Here is a 22,205-nt window from a genome sequence, read left to right as displayed (position 1 = left end):
TACCCAACCCTGTTAAATGGCAAAAGATGTCAGGGACCCGCACTTCCCATTTGAGAGAAAAATTGAATGAGTCAAAATGATGTTTCGCTGATTTTTGTGAAATGTATCCAAATACTCATATTTCATAAGCAAAATGCTTGACGTATATTCCTTTGTGCCGTGTATGGAGCAACATGCACAACCTCCCATACGCAATTCACACACTCTGCTGTGTGCTTACGTCGTCTGATTTATGATTGTTTAATATACAGGAATATTAAATGCACGCAGGTGAGGATCCCTGTCATTCGCCAGCATATTAATGGGCCCCGCAGAGCAAAGCTGACACCTTGTTTGTCATGTCGGAGCTTCGGCCTCTGCTCCGGTGCGCCCTAACCCGTGCGCACACATGAATACCTATAATATCTATGCATAAGTAATGGGACAGCTGCCTGGCTTCACATTGTATATAGTAGGAGGCCAAAGCAAGATGAAATTATGTGGGAGCACAATGGGAATGGATAGAACTATAATGTAAAAGGCAGTGACGTGCAGTCAGGAGAGGCAAATGATGCTGTGCCTCACCTGTCATCATGAAAAACATAATTGAAAATAGACCAAATTATTTCTCATTTAACTTCACAATTTTGGATTTTCTTTTATAAAATTGCTGAAATTTCACATAATATTCTAAACATTATTAACACAATTATAATGTAATTATTACTGTGCTGAGTTTCCGCGTATGCAGAGTAAGGCACACTATTCTCATACCTCATGGCAAAGCGCAATTCTTATATCAAAGATTCCAATTTGGTGCACACCTCTGCTCCAAACCATCAACAAATTGATAGTATAGGAAGGCTAACAGAAAGTTTGATAAGTTTATCTACTTGTTTCTGTTTTTTCTTATATTAGTCACCTGCAAAGGAAATTAAGGGATGCCAGTTTGTTATTTTGACTATAATTCCTCACTGTTCTTCAATATTTTGACTATTATGCGATGTTTATATCTGTGTCACTATTGGCAAATACTTATGCTGTTCTTTGATAACCACAGCCGTTAGGGTGGATCTTTTTTTTTGTAACCAAGGCAAATTAATAAAAAGAAGGGTTTAGGTAAAGGCATTCAGTTAATTTGGTATTGTAGTAATTTGTTTTGTACTGTCTTCATGTTTTTCTGCATCTTAAAAATTAATTGGTGTTTCTTATTCCAACTGTGTCCTATACTATAAACTTTTCAAAGTTACACCTTCCAGTAGTTTTTTTCTTGCTTCGTTGACTTTTTTATTATGAAGCATTTCCTATCTATGCTGTTTTTATTCCCAAAACATATTAGTGTGCTGAAGTAAACGCATAGTGAGGCACACAATTTTCATGCCTCATGGCAGAGGGCGATAGTGAGAAAAACTATTCCAATTTGGCATACACATCAGCCCCAAACAAAATAATTAGTAACCACATTAGCAGGCTAACAAGCAATCCAGTATTTGTGATTTTTTTGTCACATGGGTTTTTTTTCATTGTTGAGGTTTACCCAAATATTACTTTCTTGGTTTGCCAATCAAATGATGAATAGTATTTAGGTTTATTTATCTGTAAATCTGATTGTTTATTACCAAACACAAACCTCAGCGCAGGTCATCTGTAAATGGGGATGGCATTGCGAACCAAATAGATGGATTTTATGCTGTTGTAATTTTCAGAATATAGATATATGTTCTTTAATTGATGAGTATGGCTGGAGAGGGCTTGTTTGAATTTGTCCGATTTGAAAATGTGTAAATGTAGCATTGTCTTCGAACTCCAAAGAAAGTAACAGGTCTTTAAGGATAATTAGTTTCAATTATCAACCTGCCTGAATGGCCAATGACCTCAATGCGTCTAAGGGGTGAGCCTCTAAGTGAAGGAGACATTAGGCAAGCATATAATAAAGGTTCTAGAATATCCCTCCGGTGGAATATACTCTGAAGTAGAGGCAAGATCGGGTCTAGAAAAATTAAGCCCAACCCGCCCCAAGTCGCGGGTGTACAAACCCAAACCCCCCAGAACCTGACAAATTAACTCATTTTGATAGACGAGCCCGAAATAAACCCGAAGTTTTAATTTACCACCAAAGTAAACACGAAAGGGGCAGCACGGCAACGCAGTGGTTAGCGCGTGTGCGGCACAGTTCATGTCTTGGGAACCTCCTGCGTGGGTTCAAATCCAGCTCCGGACTTCGTGTGCGGAGTTTGTATGTTCTCCCCGTGCTTGCGTGAGTTTCCTCCGGGCACTCCGGTTTCCTCCCACATTCCAAAAACATGCATTTCAGGTGAATTGGCCGGTCCGAATTGTCCCTAGGTGTGAATGAGCGAGTGAGTTGTCTGTCCCTGTGTGTCCTGCGATTGGCTGGCAACCAATTCAGGGTGTCCCCTGCCCACTGCCCGATGATTGCTGGGATGGGCTCCAGCACCCCCGCGACCATACTGAGGATAAGCGGTGTAGCTAATGAGATGAGATGAGTAAACACGATGCTTTACTCCAGCACTTCAGCACCAAACTGCGCGTTTCGCCTGAACCAGGTAGCTTGGGGTTTTCTCAGGGCAGAGTCCCTCAAATCAAGTCTGCACGGCGAGTGCAGCACCTAAATGAGGGGTTTGGCCTTGAAGTGTGAATCTCAGCGACATGCGGCAAACAAAAATGAAACTGAACAAAATGGCACCGGGAAGAAAATCTTATTCTGCAGATTACAAGCTGCAAAAGGTGAAAGATGGGGCCAAAAGCAGAGAGAAAGTTTGTAAGGCGTGTAAGCTATTGGCAAGAAGCAGAAATTACGTCTTTTACCCTAACATCGAGGAGGAAAAGGTCTTTGGGTAAGTGATTTTGAGTTAAACTGATAGTTTGGTAGGCATTATCCATCCATCCATTATCTGCACCGCTTATCCTCAGTAGGTTCGGGGCCGTGCTAGAGCCCATCCCAGCCATCTCCGGGCAGTGGGCAGGGGATACCCTGAACTGGATCCGAGGGCACACAGAGACAGACAACTCACTCATTCATTCACACCTAGAGACAATTTGAAACACCCATTTAACCTGACATGCATGTTTTTGGAAGGTGGGAGGCATACGGGAAGGCTGCTGTAGCTGTGGACTTGAACCCTGAACCTCTGCGCTAACCACCCAGCTGCTGTTCCACCCTTGGTAAGCATTATCTTTAAATTATTATTTGAGTAAAAGTAAATACATGCTGTGTAGATCCTCCAAGAAGGGAAACGACAAAGAATTGGCGAAGGAGAAGCCCGATCGACCCGATTTCACCCGACCTGAACCCTCGCTCAAATTCCGGGCCCAATATCTTACCTCTACTCTGAAGTAATATGCTTCATCAGCCCCAGTGTTAATACTGCGGAAGTTTGCTGGGCTGGAGTTCAAGTTTTATTTGAGCAATCTTTCAACTGGTTTATGCATTTTTAAGAATTAAATGTGGCAGATAAATCATATAATGCAACATGAACACACTCAAGATATGAATAACTCATTTGTGAGATATATATATATATATATATATATATATATATATATATATATATATATATATATATATATATATATATATATATATATATATTCCTTGAAAGAAGATATGTCAGGTTTTAATTTTATTACTCCATAGCCATCGCAATGATACGATCCCTAAACTACAATTTAAAAAAGATGTACACTAACGTATTTCATATGGCAAATGAGGTACCTAATTTTAATTTTTTTTTCTTCTCCATTGTTGTCTATTTTATTGTCTTTGGGGATACATTTTTAAATGCAATTTTTAGAAGTGATTATACAAGAACAAGATGTATAGGATGACTTGCAATTTTCTGAAATAAACATATTCAGATTCAGATTCAGATATACTTTAAGGTCATTCTAGTACACATGTATACAGAACGAAATGTCGATACATCTGATCCGCACAGTTTCCTTGAATGTACAGATATAAATAAAATGTTGTATTGAGTTGGAGTACTGAAGTACTAATAATACACTAAATAATTATGGCTATGTATAGTATTATAAAGTAGTGCAAAGAGTGTAAGAGTAGCAGCTAACCAGATGTGCAAAATGGGCAGTCAGGTAAACAAGTCACTGTACAGTAGTATATTATCTTAAGGGCAAAAATAAATCATGTGTTTGAATACATTTTCTCATTTCAAATACAATTTCCCAATTTACTATATCTGAAAGAATGTTTGTATCATCTCATCTCATCTTATTAGCCGTACCGCTTATCCTCATTAGGGTCGCGGGGAGGCTGGAGCCCATCCCAGCCATCTCCAGGCAGTGGGCAGGGGACACCCTGAACTGGTTGCCAGCCAATCGCAGGGCACACAGGGACAGACAACTCATTCGCTCATTCACACCTATGGACAATTTGGACCGGCCAATTCACCTGAAATGCATGTTTTTGGAACGTGGGAGGAAACCGGAGTGCCCGGAGGAAACCCACGCAAGCACGGGGAGAACATACAAACTCCGCACAGAAAGTCTGGAGCTGGATTTGAACCCACGACAGGTTCCCATGACATGAACTGTGCCGCACAAGCGCTAACCACTGCGCCGCCGTGCTGCCCTGTTTGTATCATATTCTACTTAATTTTAAAAAGATGATTTTAAGTTTTTTTTTTAAATCTTCCAACATGACGGACTAAAAATAACTCATCATTTTAAGTACTTGTTTCTTTAGTATGAAAAGCTATTTAAATAAATATTAAGATTAAGTAAATTCAAATTATTTGAAAATATTAATGCTTGGAATTAGCAAAAATTTGTGACATCAAAAAGGATAGATATTTCTCCTAATTTCAAGTAATGTTCTTTTTATCTTCTAATTAAATAATTAACAGAAAAAGTAAAATTAGAAAACTGATTTTAAAAATGACTCAAGACCTACCAATGAATTTTAACAATCGACCTAAACAATCTAACCCATTTTTTTTCACAAAAGATGATTTTACTCATTTTTTTTTCTTTTTCCTCCCTGGATTATTTGCAGTGCCTCTAATTCAACCCTAAACCCATGAAGAAGCTAAAATACTGCTTGGTTATGTATGCAGTATGTCGCAATAATTGTACCTGTGCATTTTAAAAATACTGCTTGAGCAAGCGAACATGCAGTCGTACATGAAATTCTGTTTATTTTAAATATCACGACTACAGTAAAACATTTTGTAGTTGAAATTGCACACCTTCCCCTAAAAGTCTCATGAGCATAGGATTGAAAATTTCATGAATCAAATAACTGCATGCTTTTACGATTATTTGGCAAATCCCAAAACATCAGATATCAAAAATAAATTGTCTCATACACCAGGCGTGAAAAGGTGGATTAGGGAGGGTCAATGGTGCGTTTGATTTGAAATGAGTGTAGTTTGCGTGGGCAGTAGTATCAAAGTTTTTCATTTGTAACGTGCAATAGGTTTGATCTCATTATCACAAATTGTATTCACAGTACCAGAGACAAATGTTAGAGAATGGAGAAAACAGAACGTTGTCCTGAAAATTTTAAATAAAAGTAAAGAAGTCCAACGAGGAAAGAAAACTCTTTGATGTATCTGATGATTAATCAGATTTTGAGGGACATGAAATAAATACGTTGTAAATGTCATGTTGGTATTGTGTTCATAGTTGTCGATAAATACTTTAAATTAAATTAAATTCCTTTTCCTTTTCCAACATGGAGTTATTATTTATTTTTTTTTTGACTTATTTTGTTTTCATCATGTTGGAATAAGGGCGGCACGACGGCACAGGGTTAGCGCGTGTGCGACACAGTACTGAGGTTATGAGATCAAACGTTGCCATATGGAGTTTGCAAGTTCTCCCTGTGCTTGCGTGGGTTTCCTCCGGGCAGTCCGGTTTCCAAAAACATGCACGTCAGGTTAATTGGCCCGTCCAAATTGTCAATAGATATGAATGAGCGAGTGAGTTGTCTGTCTCTGTGTGCCCTGTCCCCTGCCCACTGACCGAAGATAGCTGGGATGTGCTCCAGCACCCCCGCAACCCTACTCAGGATAAGCGGTGCAGATAATGGATGGATGTTGGGATTACACTTTCATTCATTCATGCATTCATAAATGATTGGAATCATGTATTCAACAACGTTTGATACTTTTAATGCTTAGTTTGAGGTGAGAAAAAATAAAACAACATTGTACAGCTAATTTTAATCAAAAATTAGGGGTGTGTGTCCGACACCAATAAAAACGGTATTTCCTCACTCGTTCTTACGTCAAATCAAGTCAAGTCATGTTTATTTCTATAGCCCTTAAGGGCTGCACTGACCACAGATTATTGCAAACCACAGACTATTATTACACTATCCCCTGATCTAAAACCTACATGAGGGCAAGTAAAAATTCAAATACCACAACATGAGGAAAATGAAGAAACCTTGAGAAGGGACCGCACATGAGGTAATCTCCCCCCTAGGATGACCAGGCTGCAATGGATGTTGCAATAACAAATAAGCCCTCACCCATTTTCAAGCCCCAGTACAAACTATACGTTTTGCTCAAGCTGCTGTGTCATGCCACGAAATACATCCACCAACACTGTATTTTCCCTTCTTTCGGCACGCTTGTCTTCATCTGATGGCAACTTCACCATCTCGCCTGTAGGCGCCTTAACACCTTTTGGCCTTTTTTTATGAATGCATGTATTTAAAAAGGAGATGCGTGTCTGCTGTGTGTGTGGCAAGGGATGTCAGGCTTTCCGTGGAGGAGGGCTTTACTGTTTGTGTCAGGAGTCGCCCACCGGAGCATCGGATGCTTGACAGAATGCCTGAGGGCCCGCCGTGGCCCCGGGCTTAAAGTTACTGCCGACGAACCAAACACACCCACGTCAGCTGGAAAATCGCAGGCTGGGACTTGCCGCCCGCCGGCCAATTGTGATTAAGAGCGATTAATTACACCTCAGAAAGAGACCGAGAAGGGAGAACCCTCTGGAAATATTTTACTAAGGCGTTTTTTTTTGTTTTTTGTTTTTTACACTGCCCTTGGTATTAACAAGACAGCAAGAGACAGACTGTAACATAGGGCAGTGGTTGGCAACCACCAGGCCGTGGGTCGTTTGGCAGTGGGCCACACCAAAATAAAAATGAGTTCCATTACTCTTATCTATTGTTGTCTTACTGAATTACTGACTGAACTTGAATCAGGGCTTTGAGGTGGTACGTTTGAACTCAAATACGTGTGTTCTGATCGTGCGCAGTTGCCTGTTGGGCGGTGCAGCTGTCACATTGGGAAAAAGGCTTCCCGCCCACCGATACAGTAAAGGATAATTCAAACCAAACTTGTGGATCTATAGCCAATCAACATGGAGAATGGTGAACTGAAGCCCATTTTGTCATTCTAAAAAGATTGTCAACAAATTTACTGCTATGGAAAAACATTTTGCAACAGAGTTGGGGGATGCAAGTCAAGAACACTACATTGTTAGATTAAGCCTCTCAGATATTAGGTTGAAGATTTGAGCTGACCTCCTTGCTTTGGCATCTTCCTATCTAAAACACTATTGCATTCATTATGCAGTTTGAACCAGTTAAGACAATTGAGTCTCATGTAGGCACAAGAGGCCTCACCTGTCATGCACATCTGGTTAGCTACTCCTCTTGCACTATCGGCACTATGGTAAAATACTATACGTAGCCATAATACAATACAACTTTTACTTATATCTGTAGATTCAAGGAAACTGTGCGGGTCAGATGTATCGACATTTCGTTCTGTATACACGTGTACTAGAATGACAATAAAGTAGATCTGAATCTGAATCTGAATCTGAATCATGAAAGTATGGCATTAAAACCATGTTAAATGGTTGTTTATGAAGTGTTCACAATTTTGAGATTTTCTATTTTCAAAACTTCCGTTTTTTGCATTATATTAAGAATTGTATGAATAGAATTAGAAGGTAATGTGTTACTGTGCCGAGGGTCTTCAGATGAAGAGTGAAGCATGCAATTATCTTGCCTCATATGGTATTAACAAGCTAAAAGCAACTTTTGCCATTCAGTAATGTCTCTTTTCATTAACTGTTTTTTCATAATGGAGGATCACCCATTGAGGATTTGTTTATTCAAATGGAAAAATGGTTGATATATTACTGTGCTATGCGTCTGCAGATGCAGTGAGGCAAACAATTCTCTTGCCTCATTGCAAGTGATGTCAAGTCATGTTATCCGGTAATTTTTTTCTTATTGTATAGAGTTTTTTGATCATGGAAAATAATTTATCTATTGATGCTTTTATTCCAAATTCCCGATTGTCTTATTAAAATGTATTACATGTTTACTCTGGAGTACCATGTTTAATATGATTGCATGCAATGTTTACTATGTTTTTATCAATGACAATAAAGACAATCCAACTCAATTCAATTAAAACAGGGATCCAATATATTATTATGCTTTAATGGAGAGTTTTGATGAAAGAAATCCATTTCAAAACAAATATTAGAATAAGTATAACGTTTATATGTATGCATGTACAATATATTTGCTTTAAAATGAGAAAGATTTTATAGGTCTGGAGGACTGGCCCCTTGGCAAAAACATTTACCCAGTGTGGCCCAAGATTTAAAATGTCTGCCCACCACTGCCATAGAGAACAGCAATTTGATTCTCATTTAAATAATCAGCAAATCATTATAAAGCCAAACCTGTGGCCAACATTTTCTCGAGAGCAAGCAATTTCAGGGTAAAACTAAACAATCATTGATTTGGAATATTTTTGTTGAAAAGTGTTAATATATACGCTGGCGTCCTGTCACTATTCAACGTTAATCTCCGTTTGAACTCGATTCAAATTCAACATAGCGATCTCATCGTAGCTGGCCAAAAGAATCAGCAGTTCCATTTGTCGCCTTCGGGCCAATTTATTTTTGAAATTCCCTTTCTGGTTCGTATTATGTGTCCCGAAGCTACCAGATACCCCCAAATTCCTTCTGACCTGAATCCAAAAATACGAATAAGCATTGCTACTTTTCAACCTGCCGGTTTGAATAAGGCAGGGCTGTCAAGCATGCGGCCCTCGGCCCGATGAGGCCCTCCAAGGGTTTTAATCTGGCCTGTGAGATAATGCAGTAACAAGCAAAAGAGGAAACTGATTTGCAAAACGGGTATTCTGACTTTGTTGCTGCAGAATTTTAATACACTAAATTTCAATGCATTATTATTACGATGCACTTTTCTCATTGCACTACAACTAAAGAATACAGTTCCATTTACAAATTGGGTCTATGTCCAAGTACTACCTCGTGAATATTTTTGTGTATTTATCCTCACATTCTTTATCTTATTCTTCTCTTTTAAGCCATTATTGTGTTTTTATCTTCTTTAACCTGGATTCCCATGTCAAGTGATAATAAAGACTATTAAATTGTATTCTATTCTGGAGCCTTCGCTCTGAAAATACTGGTTTACTACTAGTGATTCCAAGAGCCAAGAAGAGAACCCCAGGTACGAGAGCGCCCTCCAACGGTTCCCGGTGTTGTGGTACGCTCTGCCCCCTGAGATTTGATCTGCAACCAAGTGGAACTGTTTAAATCTAGGCTTAAAACACACTTCTATTCACTATCTTATGAATTACCTTTATTTAGTGTTGACGATACCTGTGTATAATTTTTTATTTGCAACATCCATTGCAGCTTGGTCATCCTGGAAGGGGATTACCTCATGTGCGGTCCTTTCTTTATTTTCCTTATGTTGAGGTTTTTGAGGTTTTTTTTGTATGTGCAGCCCTGTGAGACTTCTTGGGATTAAGGGCTATACAAATAAACATGATTATTCTATTCTATTCTATTCTATTCTATTCTATTCTATTCTATTCTATTCTATTCTATTCTATTACATACAAATGTGTTTTGATTAAATAATCTGTTGTAAAATCTCAGCTTCCCCTTAAAGTATTATCTCACTGTTTAAGAACCACTGCACTGTTTAAGAACCACTGATTTATACAAGCGCAGTCCCCAGCCGCCTCATAAAATTTACTTTTCTACAATCCTTTTGGCAAACACAAAGTTTATGTAATGGAGATCCACAAATCCACAAATGATGTTGTGAATGGCGTGCATTTACCTTCCAGCTTCATGCCGACAGTCAGGCATTTCTGGAAGCGGCAGTATGGGCAGCGCTTCCTCTGGGTCTTGTCAATCTGGCAACTCTGGTTCTCGATACATGTGTAGCGCTTGTTGTTCTGGACTGTGCGCTTGAAGAAACCCTGCGGAGGGAACAAATTATCATGTCAGCTAGCTTGACCCCGTAGCGTGTCACGCTAATGCGCCCATTCACACGCACGCCGGTTAAAATTCACCAAGACACACACACACACACACATATATGCGGCCATGGCAAGCAGTAAATGAAAAAAGTAGATTATACCTTTGTTTTTTAACTTAGGGGATTTAAACACGCCAAGTTTTTACACATAAACACACATGCAGAACATCAGAGGTGTTTTCATAATTCCCATTTCTGGGATAATAGAGTTCCTGACTGCAACATGGAATTAATTATTGGCAGAAGCGATGGAAATCAAATGCGGCAAGGATCCAAACGGGTAATGCATTCTCGATCCATAATTTGGCGGCGAGCGCACGCCGTGTAAACCTGCATTTTCCCCACCCGGATAAAATAAAACGGATCGAAACGGCTGTAGTCAATACTTTACAAAACGAAAGTGTAATTGATGTTATGCGTCAAAAAAAAAGTGGGGCGAGTGCTGTGAAAAATTATACAGTAAAACAAACATTTTGGAAAGTCAGGAAAGTAAATCCATCTATCTATCTATAATAAGTTTAGGAAAGACTTAAAACTTTTAGACATCAATGGATTTTGAACCTGCAAGGAGAGCAGCACAGGACTATACCAAACCCTCAGAGAAGAAATTACATCCTGTTCTAAAAGTCCCAGCCTCCAGACAGAATCCCCATCTCCAACCCCTGCCCATCCAACAGTGCATAATAGTCAAAATAGTTAAAAGCAGTGAGAAATAACAGTCAAAATAACATAGTGTCACCCTATATAATCTCCTTTGCAAGTGTCCTATACTAAAAAGAGATAAAATATGTCTGACTGTCCGACTGTCCACCCGTCCATCTGTCTGTCTGACCTTGTAAATATTTTTGCCTATTTATTCTGATATTATTTTTGTCTAATTTTCTTTTTTAAGTCTTGATGTTTACCTCGGGGTGTCTAATCTTGTAAACATTTTCCACTACGTTGTTATTAATGACAACAAAGTATGTCCGTCTATCTATCTATCTATCTATCTATCTATCTATCTATCTATCTATCTATCTATCTATCTATCTATCTATCTATCTATCTATCTATCTATCTATCTATCTATCTATCTATCTATCTATCTATCTATCTATCTACCTATTTATCCATCTATCTATCTATCTATCTATCTATCTATCTATCTATCTATCTATCTATCTATCTATCTATCTATCTATCTATCTATCTATCTATCTATCTATCTATCTATCTATCTATCTATCTATCTATCTATCTATCTATCTATCTATCTATCTATCTATCTATCTATCTATCTATCTATCTATCTATCTATCTATCTATCTATCTATCTATCTATCTATCTATCTATCTATCTATCTATCTATCTTTTGACTGACTCTGAGATCCAGTCCACAAAATGGGGTCAAAAATGAAGTGATCCATTTTTTTGATACGAAATGATACAACCTTTAGAGCTTTCATTGATAGAATGACACAAATATTGTACAACCGCAAAACACCATAAGCGGCGGGAATCAAACCCAGGTCGCTTTAAAGTGCAGAATCCTTTCATTTGATGAATTGGATCTTTTTTTTTCTTGATTTGGGTCGCAGCTTGTCATTAGGGTGGAATGGGGGGTCTTTAAGTCAGACCAGTTGAGAACCACCACTTTAAAGGAAACAGGTTTTCATTTTGTTTTTGCACAATATAGCCCATATTATTATTATTTTTTTTCAAAAACAATCAAGTCTTAATTGAGTTTGTTCGAACCAAATCATTTTGAACATTTTGTGTGTATTTTTTTTTTAATATTAACAAATACAACGCATCGAATTATGCTTGACACAATTTGGGTAATTTTGGACTTTGGAAATCACTCTCCGCTTGTCTTTTCTCGTAAAATATTCCTCAAAACCAACAGACAACTGATACATCAGCCCAACAATTACGCGGATGCCGTCGCACCGATCGGTGTGGTCGCTTTTATGGAGCCAATCAATGAGCGGATGGAGGTAAATATCAATATGATGAATGTTTCAGCGCAGGGAGACAGAGCTTCATTAAAGCACGTCTTCGCCTTCAGGCACACAAACGCACTAATAGACACAAACAGACACACACAAACACAAGCGGACACACACTTGAGAGTAAAAAGGCGCCAAGGTGTGTTTGAAGCTGAGAAGCTGCACAGATGCCACTTGACATCTCCTTAGAGCATCTCAAGGTTACAATGCAATCTATAACATCTGCTTTAAATAATGACCGCATAGGCAAGAAATGTAATGCCAATGCATTGATATTCCTTTTTTTTAGTTACTTTTAACATTCCCCGCAGAGTAAATGGAAAAACACGGCAGGCCTTTTCCGTAGAGGGAATCATTTACCATTCACGTGTTGTCTACAAGCTTTTAATGAACTTTGATGAAAGTTCCATGCATAAAGTAAACAAATAGCTAAGCAAAACGTTATTGGGGACCTGTTAATTCAAAGGGAGCTGTATAAAATTTGGGGGGTGGCCAGAATTGAATTCAAAATATGAGAAACAGTCTTTATACGAAGCCATATAGTGCAAATGTACTGGATATTTTGGAAATGAGGCAGTGTTTGAGCTCCTGCTCTACTGTCTGTTTTCAAAAAATGTGATTTTATGAACAGTTAAAGTCCTATCATGAGAAAAATCACGAAATCATTTTAATGGGTTTTGCTTTATAATATTCTGAGCCTTGGAGTGTAAATTGCGAGGGATATTAAACAAAACAAAATCTCAGGATATGGTGACACTAGAATGTGTATACTATTCCTTCTTTACATAATTCATCAAGGTTTATTTCATAGGAAATTCTTATGCGGGCATCGATATTTTAGTCAAATGGTCATTTTAACTTAAAACAAATATATATGTTTTTGTGTCTCCCGCCTGCAGCTGTAAAGGAGTATGTGTCTTCTCCGGGTAAGTATCACATAACCCAGTAATGGGTGGAGAAAAAAAACATAATTCTAGCTTTATTACTATTGTTTTCAGGGATGTTTGTTCCAAAATTCCTTTTTTTTTCAACAATTTTGGATACTTTGTTATGCTGTTCCTGTGTTTTCCTTTTCAATTTTGTCACCCATACTACAGATATTTTAAGCTAATACCTCCTGCATCATAACTTGCTTCATAACTCAATTGCAGAATGTCTACATTTTTTGGTCATTTTTCCACATCAAGTTCAATATTTTTTTAAACTACCTTGATTAAACAGATTACTTTGATTACCCATTGGATCCTTTAAAATAATTGTACAATAAATATTTTAGAGTGTCTACGTTTTATTTTATTTACAGCAACAAGGCGGTGCTACAGCACCTGTCCCTTGCCTGTTTACCAAAAATGTAATTAAAAATGTATTTTTAATAAAACAGTTTACTTTAATTACTCAATAGGTCATTTAGGAAAACTATTTTGGAGTATGTCTACATTTTTCGTCTTTTACTGTACAGTACACGAGAAAGTGCTAAAGCCCCTGCCCCCTGCCTGTTTTCAAAAAGGGTAATTTAAGAAAAAAACGTTTTTATCACTTTTGGGGTCTTTCAGAAAATTTGCACCACAACTCTTAACGCAGAATTCTATATTGTCCTGTGCCTCTTTCATTCTTAAAAAAACATAATTTTGAAACTTTTTAAAACATTAAATAGTTATCTTAAGTCAAAAATGATGTCACACCTTGATTATATTCCAGAATGTTTACCTTTTTCTTCTTTTCTGTCTTTATCAGTCCCCTGCCTATTTTGAAAAATAACATATTTTTTTAAATGAAACAGTCTTTTAGAAAATTTACACCATAGCATGTTTAAAGTGAAATAACTAGTGTTATATCAGCAATCTGTAGATAAGGACCACATGTCCACTGATGTAGTGTTAAAGAGGACTCTTTAGGTCAGTGATGTCAAACTCAATTTGGCCACGGGGCCGCATACAGACTCTTTGTTCTGAGGTGGGCTCGATCTGTGAAAGAATGTCAACACCAAATGTTTATCTTTTTTTTCCTTTATATTATGCTTTATCATTCAGCCCACAGTAGTAACCTACTATACCTAGTAAACTCAATACATTTATTTGAAAATAACTTATTTTCATCTTAAGCATTGAATGCGTTGACTACTTTATTTTAACAGTTGATTTGAAAGCAGTTTTACACCTGCACCAAATCACCACGCTATACAAACTCAACACTGCCCTCTAGCAGCCAGAGAGAGCATTTGGGTTGCATTTATTAATAAAATCATTACTTTTGATAGAAATTACCTTGGGACTCACTTCATTTTCTGACAAACTCAGAAATGTATAGCGAAGTGGATTGATTAATCAGGCTTTACGTTCGAAACGCCTGCTTTAAGTGTTAAATAAAAAATACTACTAAGTACCTTAATATAATATATGTTAAATGTACAACCTTTAAATGTTACTTGATATGGTCTTTGTCTATGAGTTTCAAAAAAACACTGGTGTTTGCAGATATTTTTTTCTTTTTCTGTACGGCAAACGGGGTGGTACTTGCCCCTTTCAGTGTTTAAAAATAAGTGGCATTAAAACAAATCAAGATAAACGGTTTTATTACTCTTGGGGTTTTTAAAAAAATGTGCATATTAATGCTATTGCAGAATGTCTTCTTTCTTTTTCTGTTCAAGAAAATGAGGCATTGCTAGAGTTCCCGCCCTTCTGCCTGTTCTAAGAAAAGCATCATTTCAGAACTTTTTTTTCCAATTAAAAGTGTTCTTATGACAATAATGACTGACGTTTTTTTTGTTAGTTTTTTTAACGGCACCATTTAACTCTTTTACAGAATGTCTTTTATTTTTTTTGTATTTTACTATACAGCAAATGAGGTGGTGCTAGAGCTCCTGATTCCTTGCCTCTTGTCCAAAAAAGTTTAATTTAAGAGTTTTTTTAAATGAGTTTAATTACTTTTGGGGTCTTTTAGAAAATGTGCACTTTAATAATTTTTGCAAAATGTCTTAATCTTTTTTTTTTTTTTGCACATTAAACAAGGCGGTGCTGGTGCTCCTATAATAACGTTATTTTTAATCAAATAGTTCAAATCGCACATGGGGCTATTTGGAAAATCTGTAATATGACTATTGCAGAATGTCTATTTAAAAAAAATAGAATTATGCTACTGCCCCCTGCCTGTTTTCTAACAAGAGCCATTGAACAGGGTTTTATTTATTTATATAAAAAAAAGTTTATTTTAATTTCACACGGGCTCCTTTGCAAAATGTACACCTTAACTTTTGTAGACTCACAACATTTGTGTCTGTCTGTTAAAACACATACACATGGTGCTGACATTTTCCATACTTGAGTAAAAACTGGGTTTGAAATGCCATCATACTTTAAGCTTTTGCAACTTGGAGTTTTTTTAGATACAACGCTAAAAAAAATACATTTTTTACATGGACCATGGTTTTAAATAACCGTTTCTGATCTGTTGCTAACCTTATAAGTTAAAAAAAAAGTAAATGCACATATTTTTGGAAACATTTTACTGAGAAAATTCAACTTGCAATCAATTAAATCTGTATTTATAGTGAACGATTTTTTTTTATTGAATTTGATCGAAGTTATGCAAATGTAATTGTCTTTACTGTCAATGATAGTAATGTTTGACACATTGCATGCCGCGAGATTAGACATGGCACTCTCGGGTAAACGTGATAGAGACTTCAAAAAAGATAAAAAACTACAAGGATGAAAGCGTAAAAAATGATGTACAACGTGGTGCTTCCAGACTGGTGTAAGTTATAATCACTCCAGTTGGGAATGAAAAATAATACTGCATCGAAACATTAGTGCTATGAAAGAAAGTGGATTAACATTTAGCAGCAAAAAAAAGTCACACAGTATATATTTTTCAATTATAGTATTAATTCTGTTATTAAATATATTAAATTCACACGTTTATAATGTGCAGCATTTCCACTCCAATAAATTGAATAAATCAAACCCTAAAACACACACTCTGTTGCGATTTTTTTTGGGACTTGCTATTGCAGTTAAATGTTATTACACTACTTTTCATTGCATTATTATTACGATTTAGGACAGTCTCACAGTATTTGTACTTTTTTTCTTGAGTGCCACGTCTAATCTCGTTACTTACAATGTTTCACTCCCTTATTATCATTGTCAAGAAAGACAATTTGATTCAATTGAAAAAAATCTCAGATGCCACTAGTGGTAGCACAATTGAGGTTTGTCTCGTGTGCTGAATATTTGTGTGTCGTTTGATTCCACTTTTCTGCAATATGCTTGCAAAAAAAACAACATATATATTAATTTAAAAAAAAAAGAGCCAAAAGCTATGCACAAAACACACTTTCCAAGAGTCAGACCTTGCAGCTCTCGCAGGTGAGGAGTCCGTAATGGTAGCCCGAAACCTTGTCCCCGCAAACGGGACACATCTCGTCCAAGTCTTCGTCATAGGAGTAGTCCATCATTTTTAGTTGCGGAACTGCAAGAAAAAGAAAGGAAGGGAGGATGACAGACAGTCACACATTCCGCCCGGAGAGTCGCAGGGTGTCTATTTGAAAGGCTATGCGACAAACTGGCGCAGTGGATGAGTCGCTTGAATTCCTTCATATTACAGAAATAATAAAACAGACAACAAAATCGATAAATACAAAACGAAGTCTCATAAATATGTAATACATGCACGTCGAGTCGAAGAGCAAGGGAAGGGGATATTAGCGTGTTGCCGCCCAGAGACGAATAAAAACGCTCACACACAAAAAAGACGCACTCATCCCTGCAGGCCTCTGCAAAATCATGCAATGTGATTATTCGAATAAGCACAACGCCAAAGTCCTCATTTTGACTATTTCTCTTTGTATGTATTCCACTGCGTCAGTTCTCCAATTGCATTCGTTTTTTTTTAACTCACAGCTTTTGAGTTTTTAACAAGTTTCCATACATAAATAAAAAAAAATCCAACCCAAACAAACTTTAAACTGGCATGCGATGGATTCCTTCAACATCATATGTGTAAAAAGAAAACGTAGTATACTTGTAAGTTATTGTAGTCTGGGTATATATGCGCCAAAACTCGTGCATAGTAACATGTAGATATCACGTTAATTATTTGGATTTTCAGTCATGTTAAATCAATATGCACAAAAATAAATAAATAAGATACTGGCATATAGTATAACAAAACACCACATACAAGCATGCAGGTACGATCGATTTCATCTATTGTTTATTTTTCGTTGATGCAAAATTTGCCCCCCTTTTAAACATTTTGAATGAACTTGAATTCATTGCCAGGGCGTTAACATTCGGATGTGAAACCGAGCAACAAGTTGCACAGAGGCGCTCCGTTATTCAGCATTAGAATAATCCAATCCACTTTGATAAAAGTCAATTTTAACGGCAACTGAGTAGTAAAATCAAATACTTATTAAAAAGCACACACAAAATCTACAATAATTAATTCGATTTTCGATTTATAAAAACACAGTGCAATACAGAAAGCATTTAAGTTACTTTCTATCAATTTCCTCCTAGTGATTGAGGAATAAATGTGAATTTGCATACTTGAATTTTGGTTAATCCTGAATTTCATTCAGATTGCACAAATTCTCCCCTCACAATCGTTGGCCTTATAACCATTCGGCAGCCCCAACTCCAGATTTTCTGCCAGTTGTTATCCGATTTAAATAAAATCCCCCAAAATAAACAAATACATACATTAATATATACTAAATTCCTGAGCTACCTTGTTTTACTGCGTGTGTAAAAGAAGATAACATGTCCGTTTTTTTTTTTGACGCAACTTGTTAAGCGCTCTTTGCGTTATCGCATTATATGTGCCTCATAAACACCCGCCGGCTAATTGATAGGCGCACAAACGTCAAAAGAGCAATTACAAACTTGGGGTTCATCCGGGTAAGTGACGCAGAAACGGGTGCACGAGTTATTGATTTATTGATTTATTTTTCTAAATAAAAAAACAATAAATTAATACGATTTAAACCTCTTGTTGTCAAAATGACCTGCCACTGTGTTGGTAAATCAATCCCTTAAATATTATTTTATTCAACTTTAAATATTATGACTTTTCCTTTAGATTGGACCCAACAGCAGACAAAAATGAAATGTCGTTTTTATTCTCATTTACATGTTAACCAGTTAAAACGTACAAATACCGTCCTTAAAATGAGGACAAGTGTGCGAATGAAATACAATATACACTAACTAAAACTGTGGTTGTTTAACAAAACGTGTTTTGGTACCTGTAATTGCAAGCCAACCCGTGCAATTGTATTTCAATTTTACATTGAGAAAATTCTGGTGTCTTTTGCATTAGTTTCCCATGTATTCGTCTTGCAGGATGGAATCAATATTAAAGTTAATGATAGCATTGCAAACAAATTATAAAGCATACTATTATCACTCTTTTATATTTCATGTTGACTCTCGCGTGCACTGGAATACTTTGCAAACACGTTTAGTTATTTTGACGGCTCGAAAAAAAACCTCCAAAACGCATGCAGTTAAAAGCCGCTTTCTCCCCCGCTTTACGTCAGCGCTTACCCTGCACGTTTCTTGGCATGTGTCCTTGTTCGCCATACGATCGAGAAAATCCCAGCGAGTCCGTCTCGACTTTGGGGAGCATTTCAGCCGGCCTCAGCACAGCGGGACACCCGAAAACGGGATTGGGGTGGAGGAGAGAAGGGGAGAGGCCAGTCTGCAGGAGAAACTGAGGCCCCGACGGTTTTCTTCCACTTTATCCGTCCTTAGATAAGTGAGCGAAATTATAAACGTCAAAATGTCATTTTGCCGCCCCCCAAAGAGGGAAAAGAGTCATTTGTGCACATTGGTAAGTGCACAAAACGCGGATTGAACCAAGGTTTTGAGTGTCTGCTCCAAATGTGTTCACCGCAAGCTAGTGAAGTTTTGAGAAGCGAAGGCGTGCGCTCCTCTGTGCGTAAAAGCGGACAAGGCGGACTGAGATATGGAGCGCTTTTCTTTCTCGCTCTTCTTCGCCCTCGCCGCCTTGTTTACTCCCCTCCCTCCAATCCAGGACGTGTGCGGCCGTGTGACGTCACTTGGCCCGCCTCCAATCAGGCCTGCGCGGCAGGGACTCGTCGCACGGAAGGGACTGAGAACGTATCTGCAGAAAACCTCAGCTGTTTGGAGGTTGCTGGAAAGTGCAGGGTCCGTTGGCGGATGTGTGCGCGCACGAGAGCTTTCTTTCTTTCCTTTATTTCTTCTTTCTCTTTTTCTTTTTTTCTTTTTTTCTTTCTTTCTTTCTTTCTTTCTTTCTTTCTTTCTTTCTTTCTTTCTTTCTTTCTTTCTTTCTTTCTTTCTTTCTTTCTTTCTTTCTTTCTTTCTCTCTTTCTTTCTTTCTTCCTTTCTTTCTTTCTTTCTTTCTTTCTCTCTTTCTCTCTTTCTTTCTTTCTTTCTTTATTTCTTTATATCTTTATTTTTTTCTTTCTTTCTTTCTTTCTTTCTTTCTTTCTTTCTTTCTTTCTTTCTTTCTTTCTTTCTTTCTTTCTTTCTTTCTTTCTTTCTTTCTTTCTTTCTTTCTTTATTTATTTCTTTGCAAGCATTAAAAAAGCTCACAGACCCTTCTTTTCTTTTTGTATTCTTAACTTCCTTTCCACCCTCTCATCTACCCCGTTCCTTCATCTTTCCTTCCTCCCTTCAGGAAATATATATATATATATATATATATATATATATATATATATATATATATATATATATATATATATATATATATATATATATATATATATATATATAAGTAGGGCAGCACGGCGGCGCAGATCTGAGGTCATGAGATCGAACCTCCTGTGCGGAGTTTTCATGTTCTCCCCATGCTTGCTTGCGCCTCACACATTCCAAAAACATGCATTTCAGGCATTTCAAATTGTCCCTTGAAATAGCGAGCAAATTGTCTGTCCCTGTGTGCCCTGTGACTGTCTGGCAACCAATTCAGGGTGTCTCCTGCCCAATGCCCAAAGATTGAGGGGATGGGCTCCAGCACCGCCGCGACCCTTCTGAGGATAAGCGGTGCAGATAATGGATGGATGGATGTAGATAAGTAAAGCTGTGCTCTTTTTGAAAAAAAATATAAAAATAAAAAAGTAATCATTTTTTCTTTCCTTCCTTCCTTCCTTCCTTCCTTCCTTCCTTCCTTCCTTCCTTCCTTCCTTCCTTCCTTCCTTCCTTCCTTCCTTCCTTCCTTCCTTCCTTCCTTCCTTCCTTCCTTCCTCCCTTCAGGAAATATATATAGATCTGAGGTCTTGAGATCAAACCTTCCTTCCTTCCTTCCTTCCTTCCTTCCTTCCTTCCTTCCTTCCTTCCTTCCTTCCTTCCTTCCTTCCTTCCTTCCTTCCTTCCTTCCTTCCTTCCTTCCTTCCTTCCTTCCTTCCTTCATCCCTTCCTTCCCTTGTCCCCTTCTTCCAGATGACAAAACTGTATATACAAATAAATAAACAACAATAATAAAATTAATAACAATAACAATAACAAGAAGAAGAAGAAGAAGAACAATAATATTATAGTGGTAACCTATGTTGACCTGGAGAGTTATGGGCAACACCAGGCTGTACTTGGCCAAGACACATCACAGAAAATAGTGCGCCTACAACCCTAGTGGTTTAGGGAGAGAACAACCAATCAACCAACTAACAAACCGACCAAACGACCAGCTGATTAACCAACCCAACAACCAACCAAAAGACCCACCAACACACCAACCCACCCATCCAATAATAGGAGAAGTGATCACATATGAGTATCCCTGCGCTCTTTTTGAAAAACCAAAAGTAAACATGAGTTGCAATATTTTCTATCCTCACACCGACTTTTTTGGGGCCCCCACCATGGGTCTTAAAAGTAGGGGGCGGTGCTCTGCGACCGGCTATTAGATAAGAAATCCTATGACATGATAGCACTGCTGTAATGATTAACCTTGCAGGAATCAGGGAGCTCCTCTGCACGTCACTGCCTGGAAAAAACATTATCAGGGACTCAAATCAAAATAATGTTAAAGTGGCAGGCCAACACCATTTCATTCATAACAATGCAAAAGCTGTGTTCAATTTTCTGGTTAAAAAAAGATTCTCACTGCAACTTTGGAAGAACTTTTAAAAGTGACTGCACGCACTTGTTTACATCATCAGATACGTGGGGCACCTCCAGCTCATTTATTCATTTTCTTTTCGACTTTCATTTTTGCCCCAGGTCAACTACTTTTACTTGCTCCTTTGACTGTAGACCGCGCCGGATCGTTGGAGGAAACCCAGTGTGTCAACACTATGTGTTGACATTTGGGTTTAGGAGATAAACCTCAGAGTGGATCAAACAAAGACTGTCCCCTTTGAATGGAGCGTGTGTGTTTGTATGATTGTGCGGAAAGGTTTCAGTGCGCCAACTTTGCTGCTGACAACCCAAAGTGGAAGGACGCCGCTATCGTCTGAGGGTTCGGTTATCTCCTTCCCAAATGGCTGCAAACACATGAAAGTGAGGCTAGCCGGAAGGTTACGCGAAACATGCTTCTACATTTTAATGAGGTCTCATTCTGCAAAAAAATAAGAAAATACAGAGTGTTTCAAAAGTCTCGAGAACATTTTGACATTGAACACCTCAAAAACTATTATAGATATAAAAACACACCTGGTAAATTCACAAATCGTGTAATCTAAATTTTCACTACAACTCTCAATTTTTACATGGGATGTTAAAAACATGAGCAGTATTGGTCACACGACACACATGTTGGTTAAAGATCAGGTAATGGTGTAATTGTAATCCTGTGCAGTCCTTTGAGCCATTTTTGTGATTAAGGGCTATATTAATAAATGTGACTTGACTTGAAATCTCACAATCCCATCATTGCATTGTCAACAGCTTCTGGTATTTGTGCCTTTAGCTCATCCACCTTCCGA

The 22,205-nt window shown here is 37.7% G+C and overlaps 1 protein-coding gene across 1 annotated transcript in view; it reads right to left on the bottom strand.

Moving 5' to 3' along the window:
• nr5a2 (nuclear receptor subfamily 5, group A, member 2) overlaps positions 1–19,239 on the bottom strand; it is a 100,846-nt gene extending 81,607 nt beyond the window's left edge. Inside the window, exons 1-3 of the mRNA XM_088348943.1 lie at positions 18,841–19,239; positions 16,641–16,759; positions 10,097–10,238 (exon numbers count right to left, since the gene is read on the bottom strand). Of these exons, the coding sequence (XP_088205069.1) occupies positions 10,097–10,238; positions 16,641–16,759; positions 18,841–18,922 (343 nt within the window). The 5' untranslated portion in view covers positions 18,923–19,239. The remainder of the gene's footprint in view (positions 1–10,096; positions 10,239–16,640; positions 16,760–18,840) is intronic.
• Positions 19,240–22,205: the final 2,966 nt, after the last annotated feature.

The sequence above is a fragment of the Urocampus carinirostris genome, chromosome 12, assembly GCF_059441175.1.
Source record: "Urocampus carinirostris isolate Australia breed hairy pipefish chromosome 12, RoL_Ucar_1.0, whole genome shotgun sequence".
NCBI classification, from domain to species: domain Eukaryota; kingdom Metazoa; phylum Chordata; class Actinopteri; order Syngnathiformes; family Syngnathidae; genus Urocampus; species Urocampus carinirostris.
The sequence above is the reverse complement of the archived record's forward strand: the minus strand, read 5'-3'. Positions and strand labels throughout refer to the sequence as shown.